At 46.6% G+C, this 15269-nt stretch overlaps 1 protein-coding gene across 1 annotated transcript; it reads right to left on the bottom strand.

The window, feature by feature from the left end:
- Window positions 1–4976: 4976 nt before the first annotated feature.
- VASH1 (vasohibin 1) lies at window positions 4977–14757 on the bottom strand (the record flags this gene model as incomplete). The annotated part of the gene is made up of 7 exons (XM_079536624.1): window positions 4977–5049; window positions 5581–5693; window positions 6065–6446; window positions 7439–7513; window positions 8583–8639; window positions 9596–9684; window positions 14494–14757. 7 exons carry the CDS (start codon window positions 14755–14757, stop codon window positions 4977–4979), a joined length of 1053 nt encoding a protein of 350 aa, XP_079392750.1.
- Window positions 14758–15269: the final 512 nt, after the last annotated feature.

Raw genomic sequence — 15269 nt, 5'->3', positions numbered from 1 at the left:
AAAGGAAGCAGGAAGAATTATCAACATGAGGGCTATGGAAGTGCAGTAAGAACTAACTCTAAATAAGAGTTCTGTGCTGGCTACATAAAGACACAGAACTACACCAATTAATTACAAAAAGACACACATGATATGATTCTTAAAGAAAGAAACCTTCCATTTTTTCATTAGTTCTGAGCTGTATCAGTGATAGATAGAGATGTAAATGGTTTTGGAATGCCCTATCCTATGCTAGAGTGGAACAGTGATGTGCATGGAAGGGGACCACTGTGGCCCCACTAGCACCAACTCAACCCTGGCCTGGAGGGAGACGCTCTGCTCTGCAGAGATCATGGGGATTCAGTCGCCTTCTCGGCCTAATTGAATTGCTTGTGAGCAGACAGAGCCAGGGCACCACTGAAGGAGAGTGCTTGTGATACAAGTAAACACCTGCTTGGAAAACAGACAAAAAATATTAAATTCCCTTAGGAGTTCAGCTTAGCTGTAGAGGAACCATCTCCACCTCGCTCTGGCAAAGCAAAAACCAAGCTAGGATACAACTTGCTTCCATTGGTTCAGTTATTAACTCCATAATACAGGTCTTAATATTAATAGGACAACAGTGCAAGACAACTAGAATACATGGTATTATTTCAGCCAGACTTGCACAGTACACATGGGACACAGGCCCATCCTGCTTATATTTAGCACCTGATTATCAGGACCCCACTTGAAATACTTAACTGAGAAGAAGCAAGTGGTTAAAGCAACCAGCCTCCTGAAGTAATTCTTGAGAACCACTTGAGCAGGGTAAGGCGCATCTGATCCAGACCTGCCTTTTGGCAACAATAGGATTCTTCTGTTAGTTATAGTTTCTTAAACTGCAGTTTAAGGACAGTTATGTTTCAGTCTGTACAACATCATGTGAGCCCACCTTAAGGGATAGGCACCTGATTAAGGCTTCCACCTGAAATACTTTAAAAATAATTAAAAAACCCCCCACATTAAACATCTGATAACAGTAACACACTACTGTATGATCACAAACTATGTTCCAACCACAGTTCTGGAGTCATTTATTCTAGTAGGCATCCAAGCATACTTTGTACTGACCCATACAGTGGCACACAGGTAAAATAGTCATAGTCAACTGAATAAAAACACTCCACTCCCAGCTAAAACACTTGCTAACATATCTTAAGTTTCTAAAGACTTGTTTAGCTTTTCACATTTTAAAAGTTAAAAACAAACAAACAACAACAACAAAAAAAACAAAGGCCAGTGTGTCACAGACTGATGAAGACTTGATCCCACTTCTCAGTATATGATGCTGAGTGACACCATGGCAGAAAGTTCTTGGTTTTGCTCACTGATGCTTTTATCCATGAAAAAAAATTGCAATTGGCTAGCTGTCAAAGGGACTTCTCTACATAAAAATATGAATATCTTCTCATTTCAAGGTTTGCATTATATTTAAGATAGTTTTGCCAGTAGTAGGTCAGCATTTGTTCCAGTCACATCTTTCAAAGCTGACCTGGACTTCACATACAACGTAGGCAGTATCTATCCAATCTCTGTATTGGAGGCAGTTCCACAGGATTCACAAGGGCTCGTATGCAGAACAGACATCAGAGGGGACCTACTGAATAGTGAAGATTTATACCCCAGAGCTAAATGAACAATCATGTTAATATGTAACATTAAATAATTAATAGGACTCCTCAAGAGCCATGTTTTTTATTCAGCAGGCACTAAGGAGTACAAGTTACACCCTACATCCTTGTTTGCATTCCTTTCCTGCAGTTGTAAAGGCTGCAGAACTGTGACAAAGACTCACCTCTAGCCTTTTTTTAACAGATAAAGGCAGACAGAGCAGAAGCCAGAGTAGCTGGATGAGGGAGCTGAAGTGCAGAAGCAGGGTTCATTTTAAACTGTGGCCTCAAGTTTCTTAGGGCATAAGTCTGGGTTGCACTAATCCTCTGTGTCACAGGACAGCTGTCTTGTTTGTTAGCAAGGAAGCTAAACTTCATATTGATGTGATTCATCTTGTAATAGAGACTATAGGGAACAAGAGCAGAGCAAGAAGGGGAAAATTGGTCATTTTCCCTTTCATTGCACTCTGTTGAACTGGAGATACAGAGCAAAAGGCAGGGCTTCTTCCACACAGAGAAACAGAAGGTGGCTTGAAATAGTAACCCCTGGTGTCTGTTCCTGTGTCCATCCTAAGGAGTCGTGGATACTAGATACGTAAGAAGAATTAAATGACTCCTAACGTACATAATTGTGCAACTAAATCTTAAAAGAGGATATTGTCTCTGGCTACAGCTGGTGAGTGCTCTCAAGGATGAGGATTAAGAGACCTTGAACTCCACCTGTCATTCATTCTTTAAACATCCACTTCCTTGGTTTTCTAACTATTGGCCTCAGTTACATCCTGCAGGAAAGTGCTTAATTAATGGGTCAAACAAAGCATTTTGTTTTTAGCCATTCTGCCCTGGTGATCTAACACTGCTTAGCATCCCTTTTGCTCACCACTTAAGAAAACATCATTAGCATGCAGCTCACCCCTTCACTTACCACATCTTTCCTGAAGTTTTCTCCCACCCAGTGCACTTCCCCTTCTCTCCAGCTAAAAAAAAAACTCAGGTCTGTCCAGCTATTAAATGTGCTCTTTATGAATCTCCTAATTATTCTCAAGCTCTCCAGTTATTCTGAGTAATCTAACTTGCCAACCAGAGTCATGGTTTGGATGCATCCTAGTTTCATGCGACTTAGGTTTTTTTCCTGGATTTCTTCTGCTTTAATAAAACCTGACATTCAGTTTCTTTTGCTGACTGTTGCTTGTGTTTATTATATAATTCACAGTGGCACCTGAACTTTCAGTCTGTTGCATAGCAAACAGTAGGCAAAGGCAGTTTTTGGCTTCCAAATGATCCATGTTATTTATAGTTAGCCGTGGTACCTTTATAGCTAATATGATTGTTAGCACTCAGATGCTAAATACGTTAATTTACAGCCATAGGAGTGAACAGAGGATGGATTCAACAGGCTGCTTGGCTTGCTACTGCCATCTATTTTTAAGTTGTTGCATACAGCTGGAATGCAAGGAAGGGGGCAGGTGTTGCACTGCAGTGTGGAAACAAATATCCTCTTCTGCAATAACCTTATCTTGAATCAGCAGCAGGTTATGCCACCACCCCGTGTACTGTCCTCTTGGTGATGCAGCACAGCAGAAAAGTACAGACAACTAAGAGAGTTCAGAAAGACAAACTGCATGGTACGGATGTAGCGCCTGGCAAGTTACATCACAGTTAAGGATGTACAATTAGGAACCTGTAAGGCCTGAGTTAAATCGCTTGTGGGTGGTGCTTTGAGGATTAACACTGCTTTAACTTGGCAGAAGATCTGATTTGTTTGGGGATAAGAACCCATTCTCTGCCACCAGAATAGCACTGCTTATGAGTGTGGCACAACTATCCTGCAACAAAAAAAGCCCTGATGGAGCTGAGCTCCATCATGGTTCTAATGAGTCCACAGGAAAGCATAAGCCCAGTTCTAAGTTATATACTTAGTACTTCAGAAGCTTAGCTCCTTGTCAGTTTTGTTGTAAAATGGGTCTCAGTTTCTTTCCAGGACACTGCAACTCTCAGGCACAAATTTTGCATCACCAGATCAGTGTACCAGATCACTGCAATGCCACACTGTTCTGATTTATGCCAACTCCAATTTCCATGTCTTAGACCTCGAAGAGAGACCTGACAACACTCCTGATTTCTGACAAGCGTTACACAGCATAATCAGCAGTAAAACACTCCAGTCGAAGCTATAACCAGGCAGAGGTCCAGCCTGACCCTTGGGGGAAGGTTTGCTTAAGTGGTGCTGTTAAATACTGCAGCTCTCCAATGAGCCAGAACACAAGCACAGCTCCAGGACTGGGATGGGAAACAACTTTCAGGAAGCTTGATGCTGAACTGGTAGGAAAGCACCTACAACCTCAATGAGCAGGGCTTCTTCCCAACAGGTGCCTATAACTAGCACTAGTATCAGTGAGGGAGAAGCATGATCTATGTGGAAAGGAAAAACGCTTGCAAAACCTGTTCAGATCAATAAATTCTTCTTTAGGTATTTTCTCTTAAAATTTACACTTCAGTGACTGAAATGCCTTCCATAAGCTTTCAATTTAGCAGTCGCTACAAGTTAATAGAAGACTGATGAAGAGAAGACTTAAAGTTCAGGCTGCCAGCCAGTCCCAGCCTCCCCTGCTGGGATGATGGATGTTTCTGTGCCTGCTTTCACATGGCAATGGCTTGGCCATATCTCGACCCATTTCACCACAAAAAGCACATGCTGCAGCAGCTCCTCAGAGTCACAATGACTTAAGATTATTATCTGTCTACTCCCTCAGAGCAAATGAAATGTATTGAAATAGGATTAAACATATAAGATACAATTTCCCCAGAGGAAGATGAGGCCCTTACACGATCAATAATAAATTGGGCTGAGAAAATTATGCCCTCTCACAAGAGCATTGCTTTCAGAATGACAAAACCAGGAGTTTTTGCACAAGATGTGGGGTCATCTCATTCCAGCATCACTCCTTCCTCTGCTCTGCATAGGCTCAAGACTTGTGTGCAGATAGGGAAGAAGTACTGTTGAAGAGATGCTTAATCTTACGTGCTGTCAACTCAAAAAATTGACAAGTCCACTGATCCCACTCACTTCCTACTGTCCCTGCAGCACACTCTCACAGATGTACCGAACTCTTTATTTCTTTTAAAAAAAATACTTATTTCAGTGAGTTAAGATGGACACCTCTTCCAGAAACAGGCAGGTGAACCCTTTGGGACCTATGGGATCCAGTTCTGGGACTGTCCCACTAGAAGGTACCTGTAAGACCAGCACTCTGTTCCATTCCCGCTCCCCTGTCCCCTTTGTCAGAATTGCAGCAAGTGGATCCAGGTCCCAGCTGTGGCCAGCAAGAAGTCTGTAGAGCCTTTTCACACCCGGATTTGGTACCCATTGAGATCTGGCATGGCTTTGGAGTCAGCAGGCTTCTTCTCACCAGATGGCCTGTGTGTAGAAAGGGTAAGAACTATTCAGGAATCGTTTTTCTGGTCAGGAGAGCCCGCACGTACAGATGCTAGCACAGAAGAAGCATATAGGAAAGCTTCACAGTTAACCTATGTGGCTGAAGGCATGATTTTTTGATAACTTTCAGCAACTCTCTTGGCAGTCTCCACAGGAAGAGAACACAAGTTAGGAAGAATAGGAAGTCTACAGTGGTATCCCAGATCACTTTGATGAAAACAGTCCCACTGACCAGTAAGCAGAATCTCTTTGGGCATAGGTTTGTGAGATATCAAAACTGAGACTCCTAGGCAAGTACCAGGCACCAGGATCACTGACTATTTAAGCAGCTTCCCTCCTCCCCACCTAAACATAAAAACAAAACAAAAGCAACCAAACAAAAACCAAAGCCCCAGTAACAAATCAGAAGGATAAAAAAAAATAATAATAAAAAAATAAAAGCAAGGAAGAGTCTGTCAAACAAACAAACCAGAGATGCACTAGGTAGGCCTTCTGGCCAGAAGCCCCACTCACCGTCGGTCCCCACGGCTGTTGCGGCGATGAGGACTGGCCTGACCTCTTTGTGGGGAGGAAACATCTTTCTTTCTGTCCTTGGTGGGAGACGGTGGCCCTGTTCCTTTGCCAATCTGCCAAAACAAACAAACAAAAAAGAGAGTAACATGAGCAGAAAACGATACTAGTAGTAGTCAGAAAACGTGAAGCTGAAGAACTATTAATTAAACGGGAATAAGAGGCAAAAAAGCAAGATAAGTGAACCAAAAATACAAAAGCCAGAAAACAAACCACAATCACTGCTATGGCTCCAAGGAATGTATACAGTCCAAGGTAATCACAACTGCAGTACTGCCTGCGTGTCCATTATGGGACCAGCCTAATCACAAAGCAGAGTAGCCAATTCACACTCCACTCCATCACAACTCTAATTCCCCCAACGTGCCATAGGCTGGGCAAGGCAGTGGATGCTGCAAACTACTACTGCTCCGTGCTGTCTGCTCACCTTGAGCCTCATGTCACGCGCATGTCTCTCAAGCTCTTTGCGGAAGTCTTCCCGGCTCAGCTTGTCTAGATCCAGGATGGAATGCTTCCACTCAATCTGCTCCACACTGTGTGGGTCATGGGATACACAGTGCCCCAGCTTCACCTTTTTGAGCGTGTGCCAGCAGCGGCGATACGCCTCCTCGAAGTCAAAAATGAGTTCACTCAGTGTGCGGAAGACGGGTGCTTTGTACATGAGCTCTTCGCGTCGGCTGATGCCCAGTGCCCCATAGCGGCCTCCGAAGTTCACCCCCAGCACGATGTGTCGGAAGTAGTTCCCTGAGAAGTGGGTTTTGAAGCTGATGGGGAAACGGTCCAGCGTAGTCATGTTGTTGGTGAGGTAACTAACAGCAGCCACTATTCAGGAAACAACCAATGATGCCAGTTGCTCGGCAAGCTACTTCCTTCTTGCTTCAAACCCTCCCAACCCGCTTAGCACCCTTAGTCATTCAGGTATCACACTGATGGGGTTTGTTCTTCAGATCTACTGGCCAGCTCACTGCAAGTTGCCCTACTGATGAGGAAACCAGACTTGGCCTTTTCACCAAGGCGGTCAACAAAAAGGAGCTCATTTCCAGACAGTTTTGTGATGCAGAAGTTGCAACGCCAACACGTTTAGTGTACTGTATTGCATAGTTTCAAGCTGCAATGCTGTAGCATTGTTCATCAGCTTGATTTAATCTGTTTCACTATTATTTCACATAGAAACTGAGGATCCTTCAGTACTCAGACCACACTTCTGAACCACTTGCCATCTCTGTCCCTCCAAGTGGTTTTGTCAATTTGCATCAATAATCTGTATCCAGTCTATAGATGTAGACTGTGCATAGACTATGCCTGGGAGATAGCTGGGAAAAGCAAGCTCTTGAAGAAGGCACAAGCCTAGAATTAAAGGCTTTGCCTAACTTGACAAGCAATGCTAGCTATCATACTGAAGTGACATACACCATAATTAGGTGTTGGGGAGGGAGGATCCCTAATTTATCATAGCGTAGAACACATGCAGGCAACATCGCAGTAAGGGAAAATGTTATCCACAAAGGACCTCCTCACCTAACTCTAGCTAATATTTTTGCCACCTTTATATGTTCTTTAGGTCCTTTCTCTTTTACTTGCTTCCAAAGTAGTCCATAGCAGCACCCCATCTCTGAAGAATTAGTTCTACTATTTCAGAAGATTGCTTGGATTTGGATTTCATTGGTAGGGATTTTGGGGAGAACTGGAGAAGAAAAACAGGGGTGTGGGGCTTGGTGACAATATTTATCAGCAACCTCAAAACATCAGAGGGGAAAACTCAAGGATGTGAGGCATGCACATTTCTGGGAGGAAAGGATACATTCCCAGGATCACAGCTTCCAGGCATTTGATTGGCAGGGCCTCTTTGGTCATTTCTTTGGCCAGATCCATCAGCCTGTGGAGCAGGACAAGGGAAAGATGTGGAAAGTTAGAGGGCTTGCACTATGCAAGTATGGCTAGTTCAGCCCTTTTGCAGTGTATATGCAATGTGGGTTTCCAGGAGAGACAAAGGCGCATCAAGGATAGGGAAAAGAACAGTGTTTTAGGAAGATATAAATCCAAACCTGCGCTCTTCCACATATTGTCACTGCTTACAAGGAGCTCCTACAGTGAATGGTAATAATGCTGCAAGCCAATGTCTTGTTCCCAGGGAGACCACAGCACTTGGCTCAGTGAGTTCTGGATGGACACTGACATGACCAGAAGCAGAAATCTCAGTGCACCAGGGGCCAGCAGTGTTTGCCTCATAAGGCCCAAGGACAGCAAAGGCCTCTTTTATGGCATGAAACAATATTGTTCTACATTCGGTAAATACCGTGGAGACATTGCACTGACTACAATGCAAGACACCCAAGTTCCCATAAGCCTGTGAACTAGACAGATAATAAGAAGCCAGTCTTGAGAGAGTATGCTGACCAAGAGAGCCAGTGAACATCAGGTGCTTATCTACAGAAGCTTATCAGGCACAGTTCTTCTCCAAGGTTTGCAGCTGGAAGAATTCTCCTCCTACTTCAAAGTATGACACACCCAAAGTTTAGCAAGCATACATACTGCAAAGGCACTCACAGGTACTATAAAGTTAACCCTATAAAGATGCTTGACTTTTAGAAGGATTGTTTAGGGCAGGACCTAACTTCAGAATCCATCACAAGTTCATGTAGTTATATTGCAATTAGAAACACAAAGAATCTGCACATATCTGAAATACAATTCTGTCATTTTACTTGATCTACTGATTCATGACAACAAACCTTTGTCCTTGAGAAAGGCTACACACAGCTCTACTCAGCCATACCCCAGGCAATACACAATAAAGTCAACTAAAGAAGGATGGAGCTTCACTACTGAAAATGGTGATTGCCTTCTAGACTTTGGTCAGGGGCTCAGCGAACAAACAGTGGGTACAGCAAAGCCCCAACACTTCAGAGCAAGGATGAAGTGTGGTAGAGGCTGCTGGCACTTACCCAGTCAGAGGTCTGCTCTTCTTAATCTCAAAGAATTGTGTCCCAGTGTGATTGTACCTAGAAGTAAGAGGTTAAGGGCTTGGCAGTTTGGAAAGTAGTGTCTTGCCCAAAGAACTTTCATGATACTATTTCTCAGAGCAAATTCAGGATCTCATAAATACAGCAACAAAGCAAGAAAATTTCCATCTCCCTATTCCACATCTTTCCCACTTATATTTCCTCCTTAGTCCCACTCTCTTTCTTGTCAATTCTTCTTTTCCTCCTCACCACATACAGGTTTCCACTTCATTTCCCAAAGTTCTGTGCTGACCAAGCTCTGCTCATTTTTTCAGTTAGGGCAGAGAAAGTTTGATAGATATGTCTGCTCCTTTCTGCACAGAGCCTTAAAATGTTATTGGTACTTTACTCTTAGTCTGGCAGAGACCCAGTCTGAGACACAGAGTCCTTGACGGGTGAAAGGTGCCAAAAAGACTGCCATTGTACCTTTTGCAGAGGCAGAGGTCAGGACTGGATCTGCGTCTCACCACTGAAATTACACTGTGCTTGCAAGGCACATACCTGCTATCCAGCATAGCAAGGATGGCGCAGCTCTGAACAGAAAGGGGCAGGATACCACAGATGCACAAGAGCAGGGTGGCCGACTGTCCTTTAAGACAGCTACAGAAAGGCAACACACTGTAGTCCATCTGAGACCCTGCTCTCAAGGTGTTAGTTATACACTTTAAAAGAAATGTGATTATGAAGCCAGTGGGCTGGTTAGAGCGGGTGGTGGGGAAGGGCCTCTGAAAACATGCCATGGAGCAAACAAGATCAGATGGTAACTTGGACAGAAAAGAAGCAAAGCAGCAAAACAAACCATCATCCAAAGCTCAATCTCCTGTTCTCAGTGAACAAGCTTCAGTTCTTCTCCAGCTAAATCAGAACGAGCTCTTCTCTTTTGTAGAGAAAGAAAATATGCTTCCTTCTTCTTCCTGGGTAATCGTATCAGTGACTACGGTAACAGTAAAGGATACTGAAGCTCCCTGATGTAGCGCTGTACGGCTTCCAGGCGCTCAGGGATGGGGGTGGATGGCTGGAACGCAGGCACACTCGGTATGGGAATCTGAAACAGGGAACAGAGCATAAATCACCACTTCAAAACCTCTCCAGCTTCTTTTGAACTCAGTGATACACAGCTACATGAGGCACGTTCCTCTAAAACCAGCCCCTTTTTGCTGCCTGAAGTGACCATGTCAGGTACACTCCTCTGTTCCCTTACTAGTAACTGATTCACTGGTAACAGTTTTAAAGAAGCAACACCACAGAGCTGCAAGAGAAAATGCCCCTAAGGGTCCTACTGTTAGGGAGTGTAACAGGCAAAGAATTAGACGAAATTAACTGACAAGGAAAGATGTGAGACAAGAACACTATCACACAGGGGAGCCTGGGCCCATTTGAGTAGGCAAACTGGAAAGCACAAAACAAAAAAGAAAAAGAGAAAAATTGAAAATAATTTCCCCCAAAGCCACTGGAGCAAAGGCTTACAAGAATCTTTACTACCTCCTGGAATCTTGGAGGAGTTGGCACTGACTAGGACACAGGCTGGGCAGCATAATGACTCCCCACCTTCTGTGTTTGTTGTTTTGAATTACACAGGGAATGACTTCCGAAAGTTCACCATTCAGACTGCTGTCCCATTCTAAGGCCTCAGCCTTATGGGTCCAGTCCAATTTTCCCCGCCATTTGCTCCACAGGGGATAACTGCAGCTTTGTCAGCAGCTGAGAAAATGTGTCTAAGGAAGGGAAGAGGTCCTGTCTGCTCAGCTACAGTGGACAGGCAAGCCAGGATGGCAGACAGCCCTGACATATTCATTCAACAAATATAATGGAGAAGACACAAATTTGGTGTGACTGACAGGCTCACAGAAACAATTTAGCATCTTCCCTCTGAAGGATAGCTCATGTCTTTCACACACCCATCTGATACCAGACTGTAGCTTTTCACAGCAGTTTGATTTTTAACATTTCAGTTCCTGCTCAGAATTCCCCCAGACGTGGGCTATCCCCCACCTAAGAAAGCATGAGTCAGAAACAGATCTTCCCTTGGGGCCTTCCACTGTGCTGCACACCAACTGCCTCTATTGGCAGCAGATTTGTATCCAGCAGCACTGCTGAGCCATTCATCTCCCTCTGCATGTGTATTTGCAGTCACTCATTTCCATGCCTCCTTCTTCTGCCTTGGGCTGCCAGAAGTGACCAGTGAAACAGGCCAGGCACCTGCACCAGCTGAAAGCTGAGCCAGTGAGCATGGCTAGTTCTCAGTCAGATCAGTTCCCTGACCTGGTTTGCCACATGGCCACATCCTGCTTGTGCCAATATGGTTGAGTGGCCAGGGACTGTCCTTCCCTCCTGCAACTGTATGGTTTTTCAATCTATCTACAAGTACCATCAGCAAGCAGTCACTGAGGTAAACTCAGTCTCTACCCATCTCAATCTTTTCTTCTTGAGGTAAGAAAATAGTATCATTTGGACACTGGTACATATTTTCCTAACATCTCTTGAATGTTCCACTTCACCATTTCCAATGGTGAAATGGGCCTTGTTTCTGTACCTTGTTTGGAGCAAGCTAAGGCACTTGCAGGAAACACACAGCAGGAGCAGATGTGAAACTGTGTTTGTTCAGCCACAGCAGGAGCAGGGAAGGCTCCAGAGAGTAGCACAGGGATGGAGCCATCTCTGGAACCACACAAACTGAGTCAGTTTGGATGCTGGGAGCTGACAACTGAGTCACAGGATATCATTTCCAGGCAGAAACAGCCAGAGAGGTAACAAGCAGGACAGTATGACTATTTCACTTTGTTTCATTTTGTCAGCTTGGGGACTTTCATGCTTTTGGAATGGATTACCATTCCAAACACTGATTAAGTCCATGTTGATAACACAGATTAAGGATGCTCCTTTCCTCAAAGGATTGACACACTGTAATGACAACCAGTTCAGCAGGGGACTAGTTAACACAGAGAGCTGCATGCACCTCAAGTAATTAAACTGATGAAAGTACAGTGTGCTCACTTTCTCCCAGATCTGGGCTTCCAGCCCAGACTGGGCTACAGTTTCTTATACATCTACAGCATATACTCTATACATCTACTGCATCTGGGGCATGAGAGAAGAGAAAGGTCCCCATTCCTCAATCCCACTCTGACCTCAAGAATTTGTTCTTACCTGGCACTATCCATGGCATATCTCAGAAGGCTTATAAATAGTAGGCAGTCTTAACGGTCCTCCAGGATGCAAAGAGGAATTAATTTGCAAGAGAAACAAGAGAAAATCAGATCTATTTTGCTCTCCCTTTAGTTGTACTGAAAGCTGGAGAGAGAGCTAGGAAGAGAGCCCAGATTTCCAAGAGCACATACCTCTGCCAGGCTTAGCAGACTGAACACATCCTTGGTCCCTCATCACTTGTGTTGAGGGGCTGCATCACCCCACCCTTGGATTCCTGCATGCTGACAGGCTGGCTATATGCTTAGGACTGGGCCTGACTTCAGAAAGAGGATTCAGAGAACAACGGATTTTTATATACCAAGTGGGCTATGATGTGCATGAGACAAAAAGGATGGGAGAGAGACAAAAAGCTCCAGCCTTATCTATGTCACAAGGATACATTTTTTGGCCAGCCTAGTTTAGCAACAGCTTCTCTTACAGTGCTTTTATTTATCTGAGCTCCTCCCTAATTTCCCTTTTGTAAGCCGCATAGGAGCAATATCAATCCCAGTCATTAGCCTGACTAAAGAAATTGGATTTTCTTCTTGTCTATCCATACAAGCTCATCAGATGCAATAATTCCCATCTTCGCCCTCATAACTACTGCATTTATAATCCAGCCTTTCTTAAGGAGGCAAAGGCACATTTTGTATTTCCATTGTGAAGGTCCAAGCAAAGCAATATCACACCTACAGCTAGAAAGGAAACAACCTATGAGATGGTGGCACACTCAACCTTTGCATGCACAGCCAATCAACTGTATCCTGGCCTGGCTTGCTTAATAGATACTCCAAACCTACCAGAAGGAAACCTTTGGCCCCAGGGGAGATCTCTGAACACAACACCACAGCAAAAGACACAGCCTCAGCAGCTGATCTGTGAACATTTCCACAATGTCTGGACACAGCCTTATGCAGTCATCATTTTATGGCATTATGTTTAGCTTATGGACAACTCTGTCAAGAGTTACTTCCCCCAGCATGGGCCATACTTCAAGGCAAAAATTTGGGAGGGAACAAACTACTGTCTGTCTCCCAACATTTGAAAAGGTGTAATTGCCTTTCAGCCTATGGAAAGTATCTGGCCTTTCAGAGGAGCTTGCGCTGCTCACTGCCCTAATTCTCATTTGTTGCATCAGTCATGCAAAGAAACTTAATGACACAGAGATGCATCTCAAGCAAACCTCAGAGATAAAACACACTCCCAGAGGGGAGGAAGAGCTGGGAAGCAGAGCCCATTCATCCTAGCTGCTTCCTGCATCCCCGCATCTTGTCTGTAGGCCCTGGTGAGCTTGGGCATAGCATTTCAAATTGTACAGCGCTGAGTCGAGCTTATAGCTCTGGTTCCCAGGGGTGCTAGCAGACACCAAACAACAACAAATAATGGATAGACCACTTTCATCAGTTATTCTAGAGGAGCACATCCTGCTTGTATCCCCTGACTGTGACCCTCTGGCACTAAAACTGTGAAAGACCGTTAAGTGAGAACAAAAGCAGAAGTACTTCACATGATGATCGAAAGCAGAGACTGAGCACAGTATTCCCCTCCCTTCCTGCACACCACACTCCTGTTTGTGAACTTCTTTCTTCCATTTCCCTCACCAAATCATCCCTTCTGATCAGGAAATTAAGCACTGCATGCCCCGACCGATCAGAAACACATTTTCAGCTTTCACTCAGGCTCAGAACAAAGTCCAGGGAAATGTGAAAGGAAAAGGAGAAGTCTAGCAGGGTTAGAATAGGGCCTGCAGTTAGGATTTAGAATTTGGTCTGGTTACTGCCATGTAACTCCTTACTGCAAAAAGGAACTTTGGCCACACACATCCCCGGAGCTCCCCATGGGCAGCGGTACAGGTTGCCTGTATGCACACCATGCAACAGTGCAGTTTGGCCTACTTCAAGTTTCATTCTCAAGGAATGAAGTATTTGCTAAGAAAGCACAGGAAGAAAATGCCTAATCTTTCTGTATTTCAGTTTCCTGTTAGCATGATGGGAACGCTCCCCTGACTGGCCAATGGAGCGACACACCAAGTATTTGCAGTGCCTTTTGTTCACAAGATGCCAATGGAAAGGGGGAATTTTTCTCCAGTTAAGGTGCAAGCAGACAGCAACAACCACCCAGATTCATGTGTAAATGATTCAGTAGGGCCCAAAGCTACACAAAATGCCCATTGCTTCCTCTTCTTATTGAGTTCTCTGCAGGTAGGCCAGGAATATGCTTAGAAATCTGACCCTACACCAGCAAAAAGGTCTGTGCACGTTTACTAGCTCCTCTTGAGATTCTTGGGCATCAACGGTCCCTTTTCCATCAGATATGGTCCTGTGCAAGAGTTCCTTATACGAATTGTGCCCGAATCTGACTTCTGATGGTCCCACTCCTCACGTGCGGGGGCTCCCCAGTCCAACTCCTCATCTTTCCATCGTCCATCCTTCTTCTCACTCTGTTAAGCCGGCCCATCTCCCTCCCACACAGCGCACACACGAAGGCCATTTACTTTCCAGCACGGCCACTCGTGAGGAGGGCGATTCGTCGGAGCCCGGCACCGTGATCGGACACAGCTCGGGACCCGCCACAAGGACCGCTCCGAGCCGCAGGACCGGGCCAGCACCGCCGCTCTCGCATTTCGCCTCTTCGCGCCCTTAAGGCCGGCACCCCCGAGGCCCCTCACCTTGGGCAGATCTGCGGCGCCGCGGATGCGCTCCGCCACCCGCTCCCCGTCGGGGTGGATCCTGGCCACATGCCGCCACATCCGCTCCCAGGTGGGCTCGTCCACCGGCAGCCCGCCGCGGTTGACGAAGAACGGCACGCCGCCGTCGCGCAGGTCCTCCTCGCCCTCCTCCTCCTGCTCCTCCTCCCGCGCCGCCGCCGCCGCTTCACCGGCCGCGGGGAGCCTGGCGGCGGCCGCGGCCCCACCGCCCCCCGGCAGCGGCATCGCCGCCGCCCGCGCTCAGCGCCTGCCGCCCCTCGCCGGGCCGCCGGGAGCCGCGTTCCGCATGGCCCGGGCGGGAGCGCGGGGCGTCACCTCCCGCGGCGCAGCCTCGCCGCCCGGAGGATCAGAACAGGAGACCGCGGGGGGAAAGAACGGGGAGAGAGAGAACCCGGCGGGGCGGCGCCGGACGCCTCCCGCCCGCTCGCATCAGGCCGGGGAGGCGCCGGCGGCCCGATGGCCCGCGGCGGAGAAGGGGGGGCGCGGAGCGGGGCGGGCCCGCTGCCGGGGCGCCCCCGCCGCGCCGCCTCCCGAGCGCTCCGCGGGGCGGGCGGAGACGGCCGCCTCCCGGCCGCTGCCGCATGCGGGTAACAAAGCCGCCGCGACGGGCTGGGCTGGGCCGAGCCCGGCCCCTCTCCGCCCAGCTCCGCCCCGGACCCGGCGTCTGAAGCCGGCGCGGGGGTCGCGGGGATCTCGCGGCCCACCGGAGCGACGGGGCTAGCGTGGACGCCGTCCGC

Source organism: Tetrao urogallus (assembly GCF_951394365.1).
Source record: "Tetrao urogallus genome assembly, chromosome: 6".
NCBI classification, from domain to species: domain Eukaryota; kingdom Metazoa; phylum Chordata; class Aves; order Galliformes; family Phasianidae; genus Tetrao; species Tetrao urogallus.
The sequence above is the reverse complement of the archived record's forward strand: the minus strand, read 5'-3'. Positions and strand labels throughout refer to the sequence as shown.